This window comes from Vulpes lagopus, chromosome 21 (assembly GCF_018345385.1).
Source record: "Vulpes lagopus strain Blue_001 chromosome 21, ASM1834538v1, whole genome shotgun sequence".
Taxonomy (NCBI): Eukaryota; Metazoa; Chordata; class Mammalia; order Carnivora; family Canidae; genus Vulpes; species Vulpes lagopus.
Genome location: NC_054844.1, coordinates 40,862,022 through 40,879,292, shown reverse-complemented (window position 1 = coordinate 40,879,292; position 17,271 = coordinate 40,862,022). Strand labels below are relative to the sequence as shown.

At 55.9% G+C, this 17,271-nt stretch overlaps 1 protein-coding gene across 1 annotated transcript in view; it reads left to right on the top strand.

Moving 5' to 3' along the window:
- Positions 1-16,550, top strand: part of FAIM2 (Fas apoptotic inhibitory molecule 2) — a 33,318-nt gene extending 16,768 nt beyond the window's left edge. The window contains exons 11-12 of the mRNA XM_041736844.1: positions 320-373; positions 12,962-16,550. Coding sequence (XP_041592778.1) covers positions 320-373; positions 12,962-13,111 — 204 coding nt within the window. The 3' untranslated portion in view covers positions 13,112-16,550. The remainder of the gene's footprint in view (positions 1-319; positions 374-12,961) is intronic.
- The last annotated feature ends 721 nt before the right edge of the window (positions 16,551-17,271 follow it).

The window sequence follows — 17,271 nt, the reverse complement described above, 5'->3', positions numbered from 1 at the left end:
CTGGATGAGTCTCCCTCATCCAGCCTAAGCCTGGGATGGTGCATGCAGGGCACAAGTACGAATGGACTGGGAACTCCCCTGCCAGTCCCTCCACGATCACTGTCATCCTGGGGCTCCCCAGACCCCCCCTGAGCACACGGAGAATCAAGGACCCCTCTCTGACCTGGGGCTTCTTAGGGACTGCGGGGGAGGCATGGGGGTGCTGTGAGAGACGGAATCCACTAGGGAGGTCTTGCTGTATCCTCTGGCCTCTGGACAAAGCAGGACCTCCCTGCCCCTTCACCCCGCCACCCTGACTCCTTTCCTGCCTGCCCCACAGGTGCCCTGGCTCCATGCAGTGTATGCCGTGCTGGGAGCAGGCGTGTTTACGTTGGTGAGTGTGGCTCCCTGGAGATTCCCCCCCCCCCTCCGCCCCGCGCCTTCTCAGCCTCTGATCACCTCCCCAGGTCCCTCCACTGTCCCTGTCTTCCTCATAGTCCTCCTCCCTGACACCCCAGGACGGGTCAGGGCTCAGTGCCGCATTCAGGGCTTCTCTGGGCAGGGGAGGAGGAAGGTTGTAACAACGGGATGAGGCCTTTAGACAGAGCTGAGGAGAGGCGGCCCTAGCTGGTGGGGAGGGCCCGTGCTGCTTGTGAGGGTGGGAGAATGAGGGTGCCCTGGCCGTGGGGACTAAGTTAGTCATTGCTCTCCTAGGGGTAATCCAGGAAGGCTTCTTGGAGTCAGGGAGATTCCAAGTGTGAGAGATGCACTTAGCTCAAGCTTGTTCTTGGTTGTTCTCACCGAACTGAGAGCGTTGACCATGGTGGTGATAACAGTAATAGCTAATATTTACTGAGCACTCCCCTTCCCCGCACCCCCCTACCCCGTCCCCAGCAAGCGCTCCATGTGCATTTAATCCTCACCGTAACTCTATAAAATAGGTTCTATAGTTGTCAGATTCAGATGAGGAACCTGAAGCTCAGAGACTAAATGACTTGCCCAAGTTCACGCAGCATCCTAGGAAGTGGAGGGCCAGACCGGGAACCCGGATGGCCTGGCTCCAGAGCCCTGCTCTGGGTATGAGGCCACATGGAGAGTGGCAAAGGGTGGCTGGAAGTAGGTGCCCGGGAGACAGGAAGAAGCCAGGGGCAGACGTCTGCCCGGAGCAGCCCACCGCAGGCCCTTTGCTCAGATGGGCTCCAAGTGCCTGAATGTGATGGTGCCCCAGGCCCCACGCAGGTGGGCAAGCTCATCTTGGTGGCATCTTCTCAGGGAGCCCACAAGGTGAACATCCACCGCCAGCAGGAGCGGTGACCTGACCCTCCTGTCCCTCACTGGAATGTTCGGCTCAACTCAGTCTGGCCCGAGTTCTAGGCTTATTCACAGGTTCCACCGGCTTGTGGGTGACAGCCTGGGGAAGACATGGAGGACCAGAACTATGAGCAGATGTTTTGGGGGGTGCGGATTAGGAATGGGGGGTGGTGGTAGATGCATCATTCATTTCCACAGGTCTTTGTTGAGCACCTATTATGTGTGAGGTGCTAGGCTCTGTGTCCAGGGTGCCACGGTCAACAGGAGGAGCACAGTGCATGGCACATCATGGCATTCAGTAAAATATTTGCAGAATGAGTAAAGATGACCTTCAGGCTTGGAACTTGAGTCTGGAAGGGACTGAAAAGGGATCTAGTGAAACTCCAAGCCCTTCTTCCCCCTAGAGATGAGAAAGCTGGACCAGAAAAAAGTTAGATGACTTGTCTCATTTCCTGCCAAGATAAGGGCATATCAACTAAGCGTGGCTGTGGTCAAGACTAGGTTGACCAGTCTCTCCCTGTTCACCCAGAACTTTCCCCATTTGAGCACTGAAAGTCCCACTTCTTGAGGGAAGCCCTAAATCCTGGGCAAAGCGGGAAGGTCAGTCACCATATAGCACTAACTTCTCTTGGCTCCTCCTGCACCAACGCTCTTTCCCTCAGGCAGGAGCTACTTAAAGTGAATTGCCGTGAAGGGGACGGGGTAGGGACTAGGGCCAGGAGGGAAGAAGCAGGGTCACGCTGGGAGGCCTCAGAGGGCAGCATTTGCCAGGGACAAATGGAAGAAGAGGAGTCCATATGCAGGGCAGAGTGGGAGGTGGGTGAGCATCAGTGGAGGGTTGGGAAGTTTACTTGGCATCGTGTGGATCAGGTCGCGGCTAGTATGTCAGCTAAGCGGGAAGGCCGTACCTACAAGTAGGGCTGGATGAACAGTAATCCCTTAAATTTGTTTAATAATCCTTTGTGTTATTAGAATAATAAAAATAATCCCAACCGTCTGTTCCACCCTTTACATTTTACAAAACACTTTCACACCTATGATCTCGTTGGATCTCCACCACAACCCAGGGAGGGAGGCAGTGCTGATGTTACAGGACCTGCTTTCCACATCTGGAGCCCTGGGGTGTTGAGGGCTGGCACAGAGTCCCACTGCCAGTAAGGGGCAGATTTAGGACAGGACCCCGGTGTCCTGTGCCCAGGCTGGTATCATTTCCAGCATCCCTGGGGTCCCCCTCAAAGAAGACAACTCCAGGCTTGGAGTTGGGAAGAAGCTGGAAAGTTCTCCCCAGGAATCCCTCTGCTCCCACCCCCACCAGCTCTGCCCTCTGGATTACTCCTACCAGCATGGAAACAGGCTATAATTTCTCCCATCTGGAAACACACACACACACACACACACACACACACACACACACACCAGCCTTGACCCACATCTCCTTCTAGCACCCCCAGTTAGAGCAAAAGGCTCTAATAAGGGAATCTATACTGACTACAGGCTTCCCCTGAAAGTAGACCGTTCCTATGAAACCTTTCATAAGCTGGAAATGGCTTAAAGTGAAGCAGCAATTACCATTAATTTATGTGGAAGAGATTTTGAGGGTCCCAGACCCCAAAAATAACCTCTCTTAGGTTTTTCTGCTACGTTAGGTCATGTTTTGCTGACCTTATGCACAAAATAAATAGAGACAAAACACAGGGGCTCGCAGACACAGCTCAAAGCTGTGGCCGAGATGCTGGATATTGTTCCCAGGCAAGGAGCTTGGGGGGCCACTCGTTGCTTGGGGGTGCACGGTGCCTCTGTAACAGCTCACTGCAAAACAAATGCTGAATGCTACGTTGTTGTTTTTATAAAAGTGAAAGTCTGCATTGGATTTCTTCAGGTTAGGGAAAGCAGGTACTACTGCAGGTCTTTCGTAAAAATGAAATGGTATAGCTTGAATTTTTGAAAAGTGGGGGTACGTATATTTCCGTTTCATCTCCTCCCAGTCCTTCTCCAATTCTCTAAACTCTCTTAATGCTCTCACCAGAGTCAGCGACAGGCTCCAGGTTACTAAACCCAGAGGTCATCTCCCAGCCCTCCCCTTGCCAGCCTCAGCCTCTTTGATACACTTGCTCATTCCTCCATCCAGAAGCATCTTCTTCGGGGCATGTTGGCCACCAGCCGGCCTGTATTCCTCTCGCCCCCCTGCTCACACCAAATGCCGTAGGGCCATCGGCTCCTCTCTCCGCTCACTCCCTAAGGGATCTCAGACTGTCTCAAGGCTTCGGATACCATCTTTAATCCTGATGGCCCTAAAACTGACCTCCAGCCCAGAATTCCAGACTAGAATTTCCAGTTGCCAACTCAACACCCCCCATTTGGAAACCTGTGAGGCGCCCCCAAACCGATTATATACAAAACTGAGCAGCTGCTCTCTCCCTGAACCCCTGCCTCTCCCATAGCTCCCCCTTCTCTGTAAATGGCAACTCCATCCTTCCAGCTGCTCAGGCCAAACGCCCTGCTGACAGCCTCCACTCCTCCGCTCTCCTCACACCCGCGTCTGGCCCCGCAGCAAGTTCTGTTGGTTCCACCTTCCAGCCAGAATCTGACCGCTTGTCTCCACCTGCATGGCTACTCCCCGGCCCGTGTCCCGAATTGCTGTTGCAGCCTCCCCCAGGTGCGGCCCCATAGCCAGCGCTCAGTGCAGCAGCTGGGGTGACTCTGTTAAGTGTGAATGGAGTCAGATCATGTCCCTGCTTGGCCTCCAGGGCACCACCCAGTCCTGCAGGCCCCCCACTGACCTCATCTCCTCCCATGCCCCCCCCCCCCCCCCCCCCCCCCCAGCCTGCAACCCTGCCCCAGCCATGTAGGTGGGCCTCCTTGCTGCCTGTGACCACCGGGCTCACTCCAGCCCAGCACGTCTGCAGCTGCAGCTGAGCCACCTGTCCCCTCGGACCCACTCACAGCCCTCTGTGTGTCCCCGCCTTCAAGTGTTCACTTCACTTACAATCCTATGTGACTGAGCATGCACACACGCCCACACGTGCACGCACTCACACGCTCCCTACTCCTCTTCCCTGCTTTGTTCCTCGCCATGGCACTTCTCATTCTCTGACATACTATTATATTTTTGTGATTTGTTGATTGTCCCCCTGCAGCAGGATGTAAGTTCCTTGATTGGCAGGGATTTGGGATCTGGCTCCCTCTTCGCTGCAGCCCCAGGATCTGACACAGTCCCCGGCACCCAGTAGGCACCCCCTTGATGTTTATGGGATGGAGGGATGCCTGAGAGGCATGGCCAAGGGGCCAGGGCGGGCTGAGGTGCTGGTCAGAGCAGCGCAAAGACAGCCTCAGTTGCACAGTGAGTCACAGGGGAGGAGGAACCACAGCGCCTCATTACCAGTTAATGTCTCATTAGGAGAGGACACACTGACAGGCCCTGGCTCCTCCTGCAGATTATGTAAACAATGGTCAGGAGCACGGTATGAACCCCCCAGCTCCATCCCCTGCCCTTGTTCACCGGGGTCACCAGGAGGGAAGACATGCCACAGGTCCCCTGGGCCCCCTGGGGACAGAAAGAGCTGGGCAGGGGGCTGGATGCATTCTCCTCCTACCTCTGAGTTTCAGGGGGACAGAGACCATCAGAGGCCCAGCCCTGAAAGAGCTATCTCTGGGCCTTTCCATTAACCCCAACTCTGAACGTCCTTGGCCTCGGTTTGACCCTGTTTCCTGGGTCAGTTCTGTCCTATGGGAGCTGGGGTCCCCTAGCCTCTTCATCTGCACCCCACCCCCCCAGGCCTCTCCCACCCCAGCCTGCGGAGAAGTCTCTGCACCATGACAGGCCCTCCCAGCATTGCAGCTAGAGTGACAAGACAGCACCCAGAGCATCCCTGCCCAGCTGCGGCCAGGAGGATGTGTGAAACAGGGGAGAAGCATTAGAGGAGGTCCCAGACCCCCAGTGAGGAGCCCCTCCCCCACCCAGTCCTCCCAACCTGGGCCTTGGAAGGGCTGTTAGAATCAAATGGTTTCCTCTCCTAGAGACCCTAGCCCCTCCCTGACAGTCTCTGTCATCTGTGAGGGTGGAGCCTCCAGCTGGGCAAGGCTAAGCTGGGGTGGGGGGAGCCCAGGCTTCTTAGGGCTGAGGTCCAGCCTCGAGGAACTGGCCCCTCCTAGGCCTCACCTGTCTAGCCTTGGCGCATTCTCAGGAGGCTTTGGATTTTCTGCCTCACCCCTATCTCATACCCCCCGCTGCGCACAGGACCCAAATGTCAGTAGAAGCGGGTGAGTCAGCCCACAGGGACCTCACGGTGGCCTCAGCCTCCTCACCCCTCTCGTGCCCTCTCCTTGGGTGCTTTCCTGTAGAAGCTCATGGAAGGTCAGGCCGGGGAGCATGAAGACTTGGCTGAATGGAATGATTGGGCAACATGCAGGGACTGGGATAGAGCAGGACGGTCGAGGCAGGGGAGACGGAGAGAGCAGGTCGGGCTAAGGGCTTGGCCAGCAGATTCCCCACCGTGGCTGAGCCTCTGTGCTTATGTGGCTCTACCTCAGAGCCCGTCTTTCTTTGGGACTCTAAGGTCTCCCAGCCACCTAAATTGGGACGCCAAGCCAGGAGACTTAGAGAAGAAAGTAGGACTTTAGAAATCAGGTGACAAGCCCAATAGGAACAGAGCTTTCCCCTGTCCAGCCTGGCCAGTTTGGGGACCTCAGAAAACATCACAGTCCCTGTGTTTTAAGGAAGGTTACCAAGAAGCTGTGTGGCTAGGCCAGAGCAGAGAGACCAGTTAGGAGGCCGCTGCAGAGTCCTAGAGTCCGGGACAGGGCGGCAGGACCAAGGCGTGCGGGTCAGTACGGGATGCTTCAGGCCTGATGGTGTTTGGATGGTTGAAGCTTAGGTAGGAAGATGCTTTGTTTGGAGAAGTGCTGGGCCTGCAACCCCGGGTGTTGCCCCCGATCTTGGGGGAGATGCACGAGCCCTTGGTCCCGAGCCCCTGGCTGAGACTTTGGGTCCTTGGAGCTGGCGTGGACCTACTTGCACCGAGGCCTCGGGAGAGCATGCGCCCGCCCGCATATACCCCCACATAACCACCCCCCAGACACCCCGCACACTGTGCACATGTACGCACACACGCAGGCACACGGGGTTAGCTGCCAAAGCTGGACGGAGGCCCCATTCCGTAGCTCTCAGCCCAGCATTCTTTCAATTTGACCTCCCTGTCCATTTGACGGGGAAAATAGAGGCCAGAGGGGTCCCCAGATGGACTCTGTCCACAGCGGGACCCAGAGAGCTCTCCCGCAGAGCAGGCCTCTCGCGGTTACTTCCATCCAGCCCCACGGACAGTCTGTTCCCTGTGTCCCCGTGACTGGCCTAGGCCAGCCCCGCGGCGTCCGGAGGACTCTGGAAGGAGACCCCTGTTTGTCCCCCCGCCACCCCCTTGCTTTTCTAGTCAGGGCCCAGGCTTCCTCCCGAGTAGACGCTTTGAAAAGCAGACGCGGCTACACAAACCCGAGGCGGGGCGTGATTTTACTGTAGACTTAGTGCATTTCGTTCAGGAGCTCAAGGCTCTTGCCTCAGTTTTTGACACGAGCCTGAAAGAGCCTCTCTGTTCGGCCTCCCTCCCAGCCTCCCAGCCTCCCAGCGTCCCAGCCTCCGGCCACCAAGCCAGCCCCAACGCCCCGCCCGAGCCTCCTCTGAGCCCCCCAGAAGTGGAGTGCAGCTGGGGGTGCGGGGTGCCAGGCGACTGCTCCCTCAGGGGGAAAGCACACTAGAGGGCCCCCTCCCGGGACTCTCCCCAGTTTCACTTCCTCAGGCGCTAATCCTCCGCAACCAACGCCCTGCTCACAGCAGGCCCTTCACCCAGAACACCTGGACCCGGGGAAGGTGAGAGAAGCCCCATCCCAGCCCCGCAGGGAGCAGGGCAGAGGCGCAGCTCCCTCCCAGGCCGGGGAAGGGAGGAGTCCCCGCCCTCGCACCCAGAGCACAGCCAGGAGGTGCTGTCCCAAGGCCCCCCTCCTGCTGTCACCCCAGCAGGGAGCTCTCCGGTGGCCACATGAGCTCTACCCAAACAATTTTCAAGAGCTAGCTCATCCTCCCACCCCTGTGACCTTGGGCAAGTTACTTCTCTGTGCCTCGGTTGCTTCATCTTTCAAATGGGCTGATGTGGACCTTTCCGCAAAGCTGCGGTAAGAATGAGATACGGTACGAAAGGACAACCGAGAACAGCCTGGCACCAGGAACTCGGTCCTTTCTCGACTACCAAGGTAGCTTTCGCCCTTATCGTAAATGCCAACCTTGTAACGCAGAGCACCAAAGTTTGGAGCAGAGTACTGGGTTCACATCCATTCTCCGCCACGTTCCAGCTGCGTGGACTGATAAAATCATGTAACCTCTCGGTGCTTCCGTCTCCTTATCTCTAACATGCAGATACTAATAGCACCCACCTTGTTAGATCGTTGTGACTTGCAAGTGAATTAATATATGCAAAGCACTTAGAAAGTGCCTGGCACATCATTAATCAATAAGTTCACCTGTTAGCAGTAGTCGGTTGTAAGATTTGAACCCAGGTCTGCAGGACTTCCCAGCCTGAGTGTTCTTTTTTTTTTTTTTGAAGATTTTATTTTATTTATTTATTCATGAGAGACACACAGAGAGAGAGGCAGGCAGAGACATAGGCGGAGGGAGAAGCAGGCTCCATGCAGGGAGCGTGATGTGGGACTCGATCCCGGGACCCTGGGGTCACACCCTGAGCCGAAGGCAGATGCTCAACCACTGAGCCACCCAGTCCGAGTGTCCTTAAGCACTGTATTACGCCCGTACCTGTCCTCAGGGGACCACACGTGGGCTCTTTCACACACTTTCATATGTGGCTCCCCTTCCCCCTGGGGCAGGCTTTCTGGCTCACGGGCCACCCAGACCCTGCTCCTCCAGGGGCCGCCTGGAGGTGCTCCCCAGAACTCAGGGCTGCTGTGCCATTGAAACTTGGGACATTCAGGCCAGTGAAGGCGACTGTCTTCGATTGGCACCAGGCAACAGTGGACCCCAGGTCTCCACTCGTCGCCTCTCCTCCGCATCCCTACTTCCTCACCTGTCCTGCATCTTAAGGCTGACAGCCTCTTCCTATAGAGTCCCCCAAGCCCAGGCTCACGCTCTAGGCCCGAAAGCGGTGCTTGAGATCCCCCCACCCCACCCCCAGGAAGCCTGCAGGGCTCTTGGCCTTGAGCTCGGTTTGGGCCTCTCTTCCCATCTCTTCCAGCCTTCTACACACACACACACACACACACACACATACACACACACACACGCCCCAAAGCAGTGTCATGTGGTGGAAGGAGAATGAGATTTGAAGTCTGTCCTCTTGGCTGGGTGAAGTGGGCACGCACACTCTGTGTGCCCCAAACTCCTCAGCTTCACGATGCACGTGACAATGGAACACATGTCCTAGAGGCTTCTGTGAGGATTCAGTGAAAAGATTCACCAACTCTTTTTGTGTGAGTTATTTTAATCCTTCCTTTAAAGTTTTCTAATTAAATAATATATGAATACATTGATTCATATATTTCAGTTTTTTAAATCTTACATAATACAGATAAAGCAAATGTCATTTGCATGTCCTTCGCACCTCCCTCCGTAGTGAGTGCTGTAGTCAATTGTCTCTCCTTCCAGACCTTTCTATATGCATTTTATAGGTATTTGCTATATAGGCTTTTGTGACATAGGTTCGTGTGCGTTTCTTTTTGTCGTTGCTATAGAAAGGGGATTTTATGATGTAGATTTTTCTGCGGCTTGTTCTTTTTCTCATAATAGTGTGTTTCAGCGATGTTTCTGCCTCAGTACTGCTGCCCACAGGTTATTTAAGCATCCCCTCATTGAGCGTTTGGGGTTTTCAGGACTTCATTGTTAGAACCCGCACTGCTGTGAGTGGCCTTGGGTATGCTGCTCTGCGCACTCACGCTGGCATTTCTGTAGGATGGACACGGTCCATGTGTTTTTTGTTGGTTTTTTGTGTTTTTTTTTTTGGTGCTGATTCAACACATTGTAACCCCAGCTTTTTGTATTCAGTGCCTATTTATTGATGGCTCTGAGCTGGCCTCTCCCTGCATGGCTCCCCCAGTGCCTCTCAGCCTCACCTCTGGGAGGACAACAGACATTAGCCTGGGTCCTGGACATGGCAGGGTCGGGCCAACCATGTGGCCGGGGGCCCTTAACCAGGCTCAGCCTGGCCAACAGAGTGGACAAGGAAAGTTTACCTTTGGTGCCTCCACCCTACGTGCACGCCTCCTGCCCCTGCAAGCCCACTCTACCTACTTCTCGATCAAAATAGGAGACAGATGATCTGTCTGGTTCCAGAGAAATGACCATCAGCAAGCCACTCACTTGCTCAGAGACTCCTTTCCTCGTACGTGAAATAGCGATAATGATACCCACCCCCTATGAGGTGAGATGAGATGAAGGATTACTGTGTGCAAGGGCCACTCAGATGTGAGTTGGTAGCCTCCTAATCCCCCTCTGCTTCTCGCCCCATCCCGTGCCCTCCTCCTGCAGGTCTCCTCCTGCAGGTCTCCTGTTCAGCTGGCTACCAACCCCCCTACCTGTGTCCTTTCAGGTGTGAGCCGTTAACCCAGCCATTAGCCTTCAACTAAGATCTTTGCTGCCCGGATGTCAACTATGACCAAGACAGCTGCTCTCAACCAAGACGTTAGTTAACAATGCTCCCCATAACCCAAGATTATCGGGTTACTTTCTAATGCCGTGAGTGCGTGCTCATAATGTAGTCTCTGATAACTTGCTTTCGTTAGACCACCAGCTGTTTGAAGGCAAGCTCCCCGGAACATAGTAGGTGCTCAAGAAATACCGCTGGGACTAAATGAATGAAAAGCCTTCGCTGACTCGCAGGCGTGGGGCTGCGGTGATGGGTGGTACCAGGCAGTGGAATTGAAATCCGGGGCAGGCTATCCCAGGCCGCACCACGTCGATAAGCATCCGTGGCCACAGGCCAAGGGCAGGGGCAGAAATCATCTCATTCCTCTTTTCTGCAAGAGCAAAGCCTGCTGGCTGCTCTAGGAGGCCTCCTGGCTGGGTGCTCCTTGGAGGAGCCACCCCTAGGCCTGGTCAGGTCCAAGCCTTCTAGGTCGAGAGATTCAATTTCATTAGCTCAGCCAGGGGTGACCGGGCTCTGAAATCAACGAAGCAAGCCACTGATTGATAAGCCAGATCAGCAATTTATTAACTTCTGCTGGCAGCATGACCGCTAAGCAGCCTGCAGCTCTCAGGTCGCTGCCCCTCCTTGCTCCTTCTCTCCGGAGAGGGAGACCTTAGTGGGAATCCAAACCGAAATCAGCAGGAACAGAGCGGCAAGAAGCGACACCACACTGCAGGTGATGGTGGGTGACGCCGCACGCACTGTCATGTGTTTGCCCTCAAAACCGCAGCACCGCATGGTCGTTAGGACTGTCCCATTTTATAGATGAGCACACTGAGGACAGCCGGGTGAGGACTCCCGAGATACGAACCAGCACGCAGTGCCGTGCTCTCAGGCACCCTTCCCGTCTCGCTGCCGAGCTCAGGGAGCCTGACACGCTCTGCACAGGGCCCCTCAGCCCCGGCTGGGACCCTCCTTTCCTTCTGTTGAGGCCACATAGCGTCCCCTAGTAACATATCCGCCTCCTCGATGGGCCGCCGGGGACACCTGGGTCTCGGCAGCAGCATATGACACGTTCTCGAGGGGGTTCCTCTCCTCCTGCAGAAAATAACTGTAAACCCGCATCAGCGGCCAGTGGTCATTCGGTTCTTACCACGTGTCGGGCACCAGGCCAGGCACTCTGCGCGCGTCCTCATTCTTGCAACGTCAGGAGGCAAGCACAGCCATCTCCCTCTTACGGATGGGGACTCAGGCTCAGGGAGACTGCCTTAGCCGGGGTCCCGGAGCTAGCGAGGGGCAGACTTGAGGCTGCAGTTCACGTCGGGCTGACTTTCAAGCCGGGGTTCATAAATACCCCCACCTCCCCACCTTCCAGGGTGTCATGCCCCTGGGCTCCGGTCCCTTCCCCTCCAACCCCTTGCCCCACTGCGGCGGCCACACTGAATTTTTCACTCTTCACACTGTGGCCTGCACCGCCCTGGGCCTTTCCAGTCTAGCAAACTCTTACTCATCCTTCAGGCCCCAGCTAAAATGTCACCCCTCCTGGGCTACCGTCCTCCTGCTTAGCCAGCCCTAATCATGGCATTTACTAAGTTTTAATGTCATCATCGGTAAGTGTTTCCCCACGAGGCGGTGAGCCCCGGAAGGCAGGCATGGCCCGGTGTTGTCTCTGCCAGCAGGTCACCGGCACCAGCTCGTGCCCCATACATATTTATTGCATAACGAATGTTCCAGGGGACCCTTCCACACACAAGGGACGGAGGAGCTGGGCACAGCCCAGTTAACAAGAATGTGAGTGGATTTAAAGAATTCCAATCCACGGGGGCCCAGTGGCTCATAACCTTTGACACTGGTGGAACCTTTGGCCTTCTCCCGGAAAACTACACCATGCCCGTGAAGTGTCAGATGCTGCTGCTAGGGGGTTCTGCTTCCTCTGCTTGGACCCCAGAGAATAAGTGGGAGCAGGAGTCAGTGTAGACAGAAGGCAGGCCTGGTCGGTAGGGGGCAGCGGGGTGGCAGAGAGGAGCCACCTCTAAGCGGATACCTGTTCATAGTCCATTAGGCCAAGAAGGTGCCCTGGGAAGAAAGTATTTCTGGCAGGAGGCACACTAACCCTGGTGCTGCTCAGAAACCGCAGAGCAGAAGGGCTAAGCGTGGCGCCTGTGGAGCCAGCATGCTCAGGTTCAAATCCCAGCTTTGCCACTTCCCAGCTCTGTAACCCTGGGCAGGAACTTAGCATCTCTGGGCCTCGGTTTCCTCCAGGAATCATCCCTACTCAAGGGCTGGTAATAGGACGAGGTGGGCTGATGTCTGAAAAACACAGGATCAGTGCCTATTCTCTGCTCACCGTTACGTGAAGCATCTGTTCGTCTTCTTTTTTTTTTTTTTTTTTAAATTTTTTTTAATTTTTATTTATTTATGATAGTCACAGAGAGAGAGAGAGAGAGGCAGAGACACAGGTAGAGGGAGAAGCAGGCTCCATGCACTGGGAGCCTGATGTGGGATTCGATCCCGGGTCTCCAGGATCGCGCCCTGGGCCAAAGGCAGAAGCCAAACCGCTGCGCCACCCAGGGATCCCCTGTTCGTCTTCTAAGAGCAGCGCCCCGAGGCGATGTTGAGAAGACTAGGCCTCGGCTCAAAGGTCCCCTCCTCCAGGAAGCCTTCCTTAGCTTCCACACTCACATAGGTCAAGTTCCTCATTATCAGCCACCTTGCTGGGACACTCCGCATTTCTCTTTGGTTTAATTCCTATTAAGCATTACTTCCACTCTAGACTCTAAGGCCCTAAGGCCGGGATCTTATCTGTCTTGTTCTTTACTATTTCCCTGTGCTCGGCACCTAGTAGGTGCTTGGGGAGATTGGTATTCATTAGGGAGGGAACGTGTTGGGGATGTTCCAGATTCCGGGCTGTTCCAGGAGGGTCACTGGGCAGCCACGCAGCAGATGATGGGAGTGAAATCGGAGGGGGGAGCTTGGGAGGGCCCCCTGGAACCCCTTGGTCAGTGTCACAGTGACCGGACCTTCTAACTTCTCTCTTTTCCCTCTTCCCTCAGTTCCTGGCATTTGACACCCAGTTGCTGATGGGTAACCGACGCCACTCACTGAGCCCTGAGGAGTATATTTTTGGAGCCCTCAACATTTACCTGGACATCATCTACATCTTCACCTTCTTCCTGCAGCTTTTTGGCACCAACCGGGATTGAAGAGCCTTCCTTCCTTCTTTCCTGCTTTCCAAGAATGTCCCCTTGCTGGTCCTCTGACCCTCCCTGTACTCCTGCAAGTCCAGATATAAAACTAGCTGCCAGCCTGTCCTTTGGCCTCCCCTCAGCCCCATGCTCATCCTCGCCCTCTGCAGCTTGTACCCCACCATTAGGGGCCCCGCGGACCCGAGGTGACACGCCCCCTGTGCAGCCCCTTCCCCCTACTTCCACTCCCAAAGTGGACAGTCAAGGCTGGAGGCTCCCCTGGGTTTGAGGACCCAAGGGACAAGTGGGAAGAGCCCGGCAGGATTCCAGATGTGGGAAAGAGACCCCAGAATGCCTAGCTGAGGGCCACGTCACCAAGGTTCCTCCTAAGGCTGCCATAGCTGTGTGACCTTGGGGCACACTGTCCTATGTCAAATCCACCCTTCCGTTCTTCCAGATCAGGCACTGACGCTATAGAGGAGGTGGGAGGAAGCTGGGGCGGGGAGGCGGGAGGCTGCTCTGCAGGTGGGAGAATGTGGGTGGACAGAATGGCCGTCCCAGCTGCTCGTCCTCTCAGCTTTGAGACTAGCAGCTTGTTCTAGGCGCTTGAGCCCTGGGGCCAAGGGCAATGGGAGAGGCACAGGAAGCCGGCGCCATCTGCACTTGCCTTGGTTTACCCTCCTGGGTCATGACAGAGCACTGTTGGAGCAGGAGGTTGGGGACAAGGGGTGCTGCTCCTAAGTGGGGACCCCCCCGGGCTGTAAGGAGGTGGGAGGTGGGAACAGGAGCCCCCTGGGAGGCGTGGGCTCTGTAGTAGCACCGTTTCACCCAGACTTGCATCTCCCTGGGGAGTGTTTAATGTTGGCAGGACTGAGCTCTCACCCTCTTCTCTGGCCCCCCCAGGTGGTCCCCCACCGTAGGTCTGGGGCTGAGTGGAGCGCTGAGGGGAGGGTTATACCAGCTGCTGAACCAGCCCCCTGGGAGAGACTCCTGCCCTGCCCTGAGGCCTCTCTGCACTTCTTATTTCCTAATCGCCCCCCCATCCGCCGCTGCCATGTGTGGGCTTATCCCCAAGCCAGGCCTCCTGAGGCCTCAGTTGGCAGCGCCCATATCCCCCACCCACCCCCACCCGGGCTCCTCTAGCCACTCACCCCAGAGTCCTAAGCCCCCTCCATTCCTTATCTCCTTATCTCTCCAATTTGGAAGCTGTTCAGCTGATGCTAACAGCCAGAGCCGGTCCCTCCGGCTGGTCCCATGTGATGAGGTCGGGTCTCCTTATCAGCCTCCAGGCAGCCTGAGAGCTGAGATCTCGGGCAGGGTGTGCGTCAGCCACCCAGCCCCCTGCAGGCCCTGCTGGGGAGGGGACCAGGGGGCCACACCTGGGGGAAGTGTGTAGCTGGCACCTCGAGGCCAACTCTGGGCCAGTGGAAAGTTACTGGGTGGAGTCAGGGAGGTTCAGATACCTGGACCTTCCCTTGGCCTCTCCGTCAGGGCTTACCTCACTCCCTGTGCTGGGGGCTCTGTCTGCTCTTGGAGAGAGTGACTAGGTACGTCATCAATCTGTTTCGACTCTTCCTTCTCCACCCTCCCTGTTTTCAGCTTTCAAGAAATATTACAGAAGCATTTGAAATTTTGTTCCACCTTGGGTCTTTGAGGAAAGAGGGAGCCAAGAACCGATGGTGGTGCTTGTGGATGAGACAAAGGCAACCGGGAGCATGGCCGGATGCCTACTGTGTGCTGGTCTACATGAATCCATGAAAGCAGCCCTGGGGAAAGCTGAGGTGGTTGAGAGGATCGGGAACAAAACCAAGGTTATAGAGCTGACCTACTAGGTTGGGGCTAGAATGAAACTGAGTGGTCAGGCCAGACAGCTTCCGATGTCCCTGGAGATCCGTTGTCCCTGGTGTCACCCCTGGCCTCCTGCCCCGCCCGCCCCACCAGCTACCACCACCAAATTTTATACTCTGTCATTTCCACCTTCTAGACCCAAGTTGGGAAGCAGGATTCTGGTGTCTGATTCCCAGCCTCACTGCGGATGGGCTCGTGGTATTAAGTTGGGGTTAGTTTCCTATCAGCAAGATGGAAGGCCACAGCCTGGGCAGTGCGGGGAGAGGCACCAGAACATTGATTTCCACTGACTTCATTACCCAGTTTGCCACCTTCCCTCCAACGTCCCTTCACTTCCTCTTCTAACCTCTGGTCCCAGTTCCAAAAGGGGTCACTCCCTTACTCCTTACCCTGCTGTTCTCAGCCTGGGCCTTGGTCATGCTTCCCAGAATCCTCTTGTCTAAGTCTTCCTCTTCCTAGGATAGTTTATGCAGAAATAGGATTGAGAAGCTTATCCAAGGTGGAGCTCCAAAAGCTTGGGGGAGGAGGTAAGCCCTCAGCAACAAACAACAGGACCAGGCAACTTGGCATTCTCAGGGCAGAGTGCGTACCCTGCTCTGGGTCCTGTGAGAGATCCGGGACACACTGAGCCAGCAGCAGAGCCAGGGCTCAGGGCCCTCTGTTCCACCCACACTGAGGCCAGAAGGAGCCCCAGGAACACCTGGCTGGGCCTTCGAAGGAGGAAGGGCGGAGGAGCAGGAATGCAGGATTAGGAGAAACCGAGAAATCAAAGCTGAGCAGGTGCCGCAATCTGCAGAGGAGGAGAGCCTGTTGGCCCCTCACATTTTTGGCAGGGGTGGGGCTGGGCCCAGGAAGGGGTAGGTTGGATTTTATAGAGCTTGAGGCAGCCGGGAATCTGACCATCTGTGATGTGAGGTCAGAGGTTTCCTGCCAAGAGGAAGACAGATCAAGAGATCCTCTCCTGGGATTGCAGCTGGGGTCCCGGGAGGCACGTGGAATTCCCCAGACTCCTGCCCCAATTCCCAGGCGCGTGACTCTAGTGTTGCCTGAGGAAGCCCCAGGAACCGTGATTCTTCCTCCCAGGGGAGTCAGGATCCAACAGATACCCTTATTTCAAAAGGTTCCGCCTCTGCCTCTCCCTCCTTGGCCCTCCCGGAGCAGGTCCAGGACCCGGCAGGTGTCCCCGTGGGCTGGCTTCACACAAGCACTTTGCCTCCCCTCCGTGGCCGCCTGAGGAAAGGCAGGGCCTGGTTCTGCAGGCAGGAAGCAGAAGGGCTTATGGCCTGATGTTTCAGGCAGGATTCCGCTTTCATTCTGGACTCTTCCCAGATCTCCCCAGACCTCCCTCCTCATCAGCCTCCGATGGTTCCCTTTAGTTCATCCATTGCCACGGCTCGGGGAAACACTGTTCACCTGTCTGCTGGAAACCACCTGCCCTGCCCAGCCCCAGAGCTTTCCCCCAAGTGACAGGGCAGAGACAGACCTACCGCCAGACACAGCCGCTGGCCTCAGCTCCTCCGAGTCGCCCAGGGTCCGTGCCTGTTCCCTTTCCTGGCCTCACCTTCCCGGCCCGTGACTGACAGGAGATAATAAAATTATGACACCTGCACCGTTTCTGCCTTTTGTGTGTTGCCTCAGATGGCCGGGGTAGTGTGTGTAAGGTCTGACTCTGATTCCGTGTGAAAGGTTCGCACCAGAGCTGTTTCTCCCAGCATGGCTAAGTGTGAATTAAATCTCCACACTTATCTTGATGTGGAAAAAGAAACACCGGTCCTCCTGTCGATATATGCCCTTTGCAGAGGCTCTTTGGATGCTTGCGCCTGTCACAGCCCTGCTGGAGGTGCCTCCCGATAGGGGGCCTTCCAGGGAAGCCTTTGTGTGTCATTCTGTTAGAGTCGACCTTAGGGGCACCTGGGTGGCTCAGTCCATCCGGCGTCTGCCTTCGGCTCAGGTCATGATCTCAGGGTCCTGGGATCCAGGCCCGCATTGGGCTCCCTGCTCAGTGGGGAGTCTGCTTCTCCCTCTGCCTCTGCTCCTCCCACCACTCATGCACTTGCTCTCTCTCTCTCTCTCTCTCTCTCTCTCTCTCCTCTCACTCTCAAATAAATGAAAAGAAAGAAGGAAAGAAGTTTTCCTTATTTTGACCCAAAATCTGTATCCCTAGAAGGAAAGCCTATGTTGTAGCTGGAGGGATCCCCAAGAACAGCAGCTTTGAGGGTCACCTCTCCCATGAAGCCTTTCTCAATCCTTCCCCCCATGTGCCCTGGTCACCCCCTCCTCGGAGCCCCCCACCTGGTACCACCCTCGCTGCATTTTAACGTCTCCTCCTG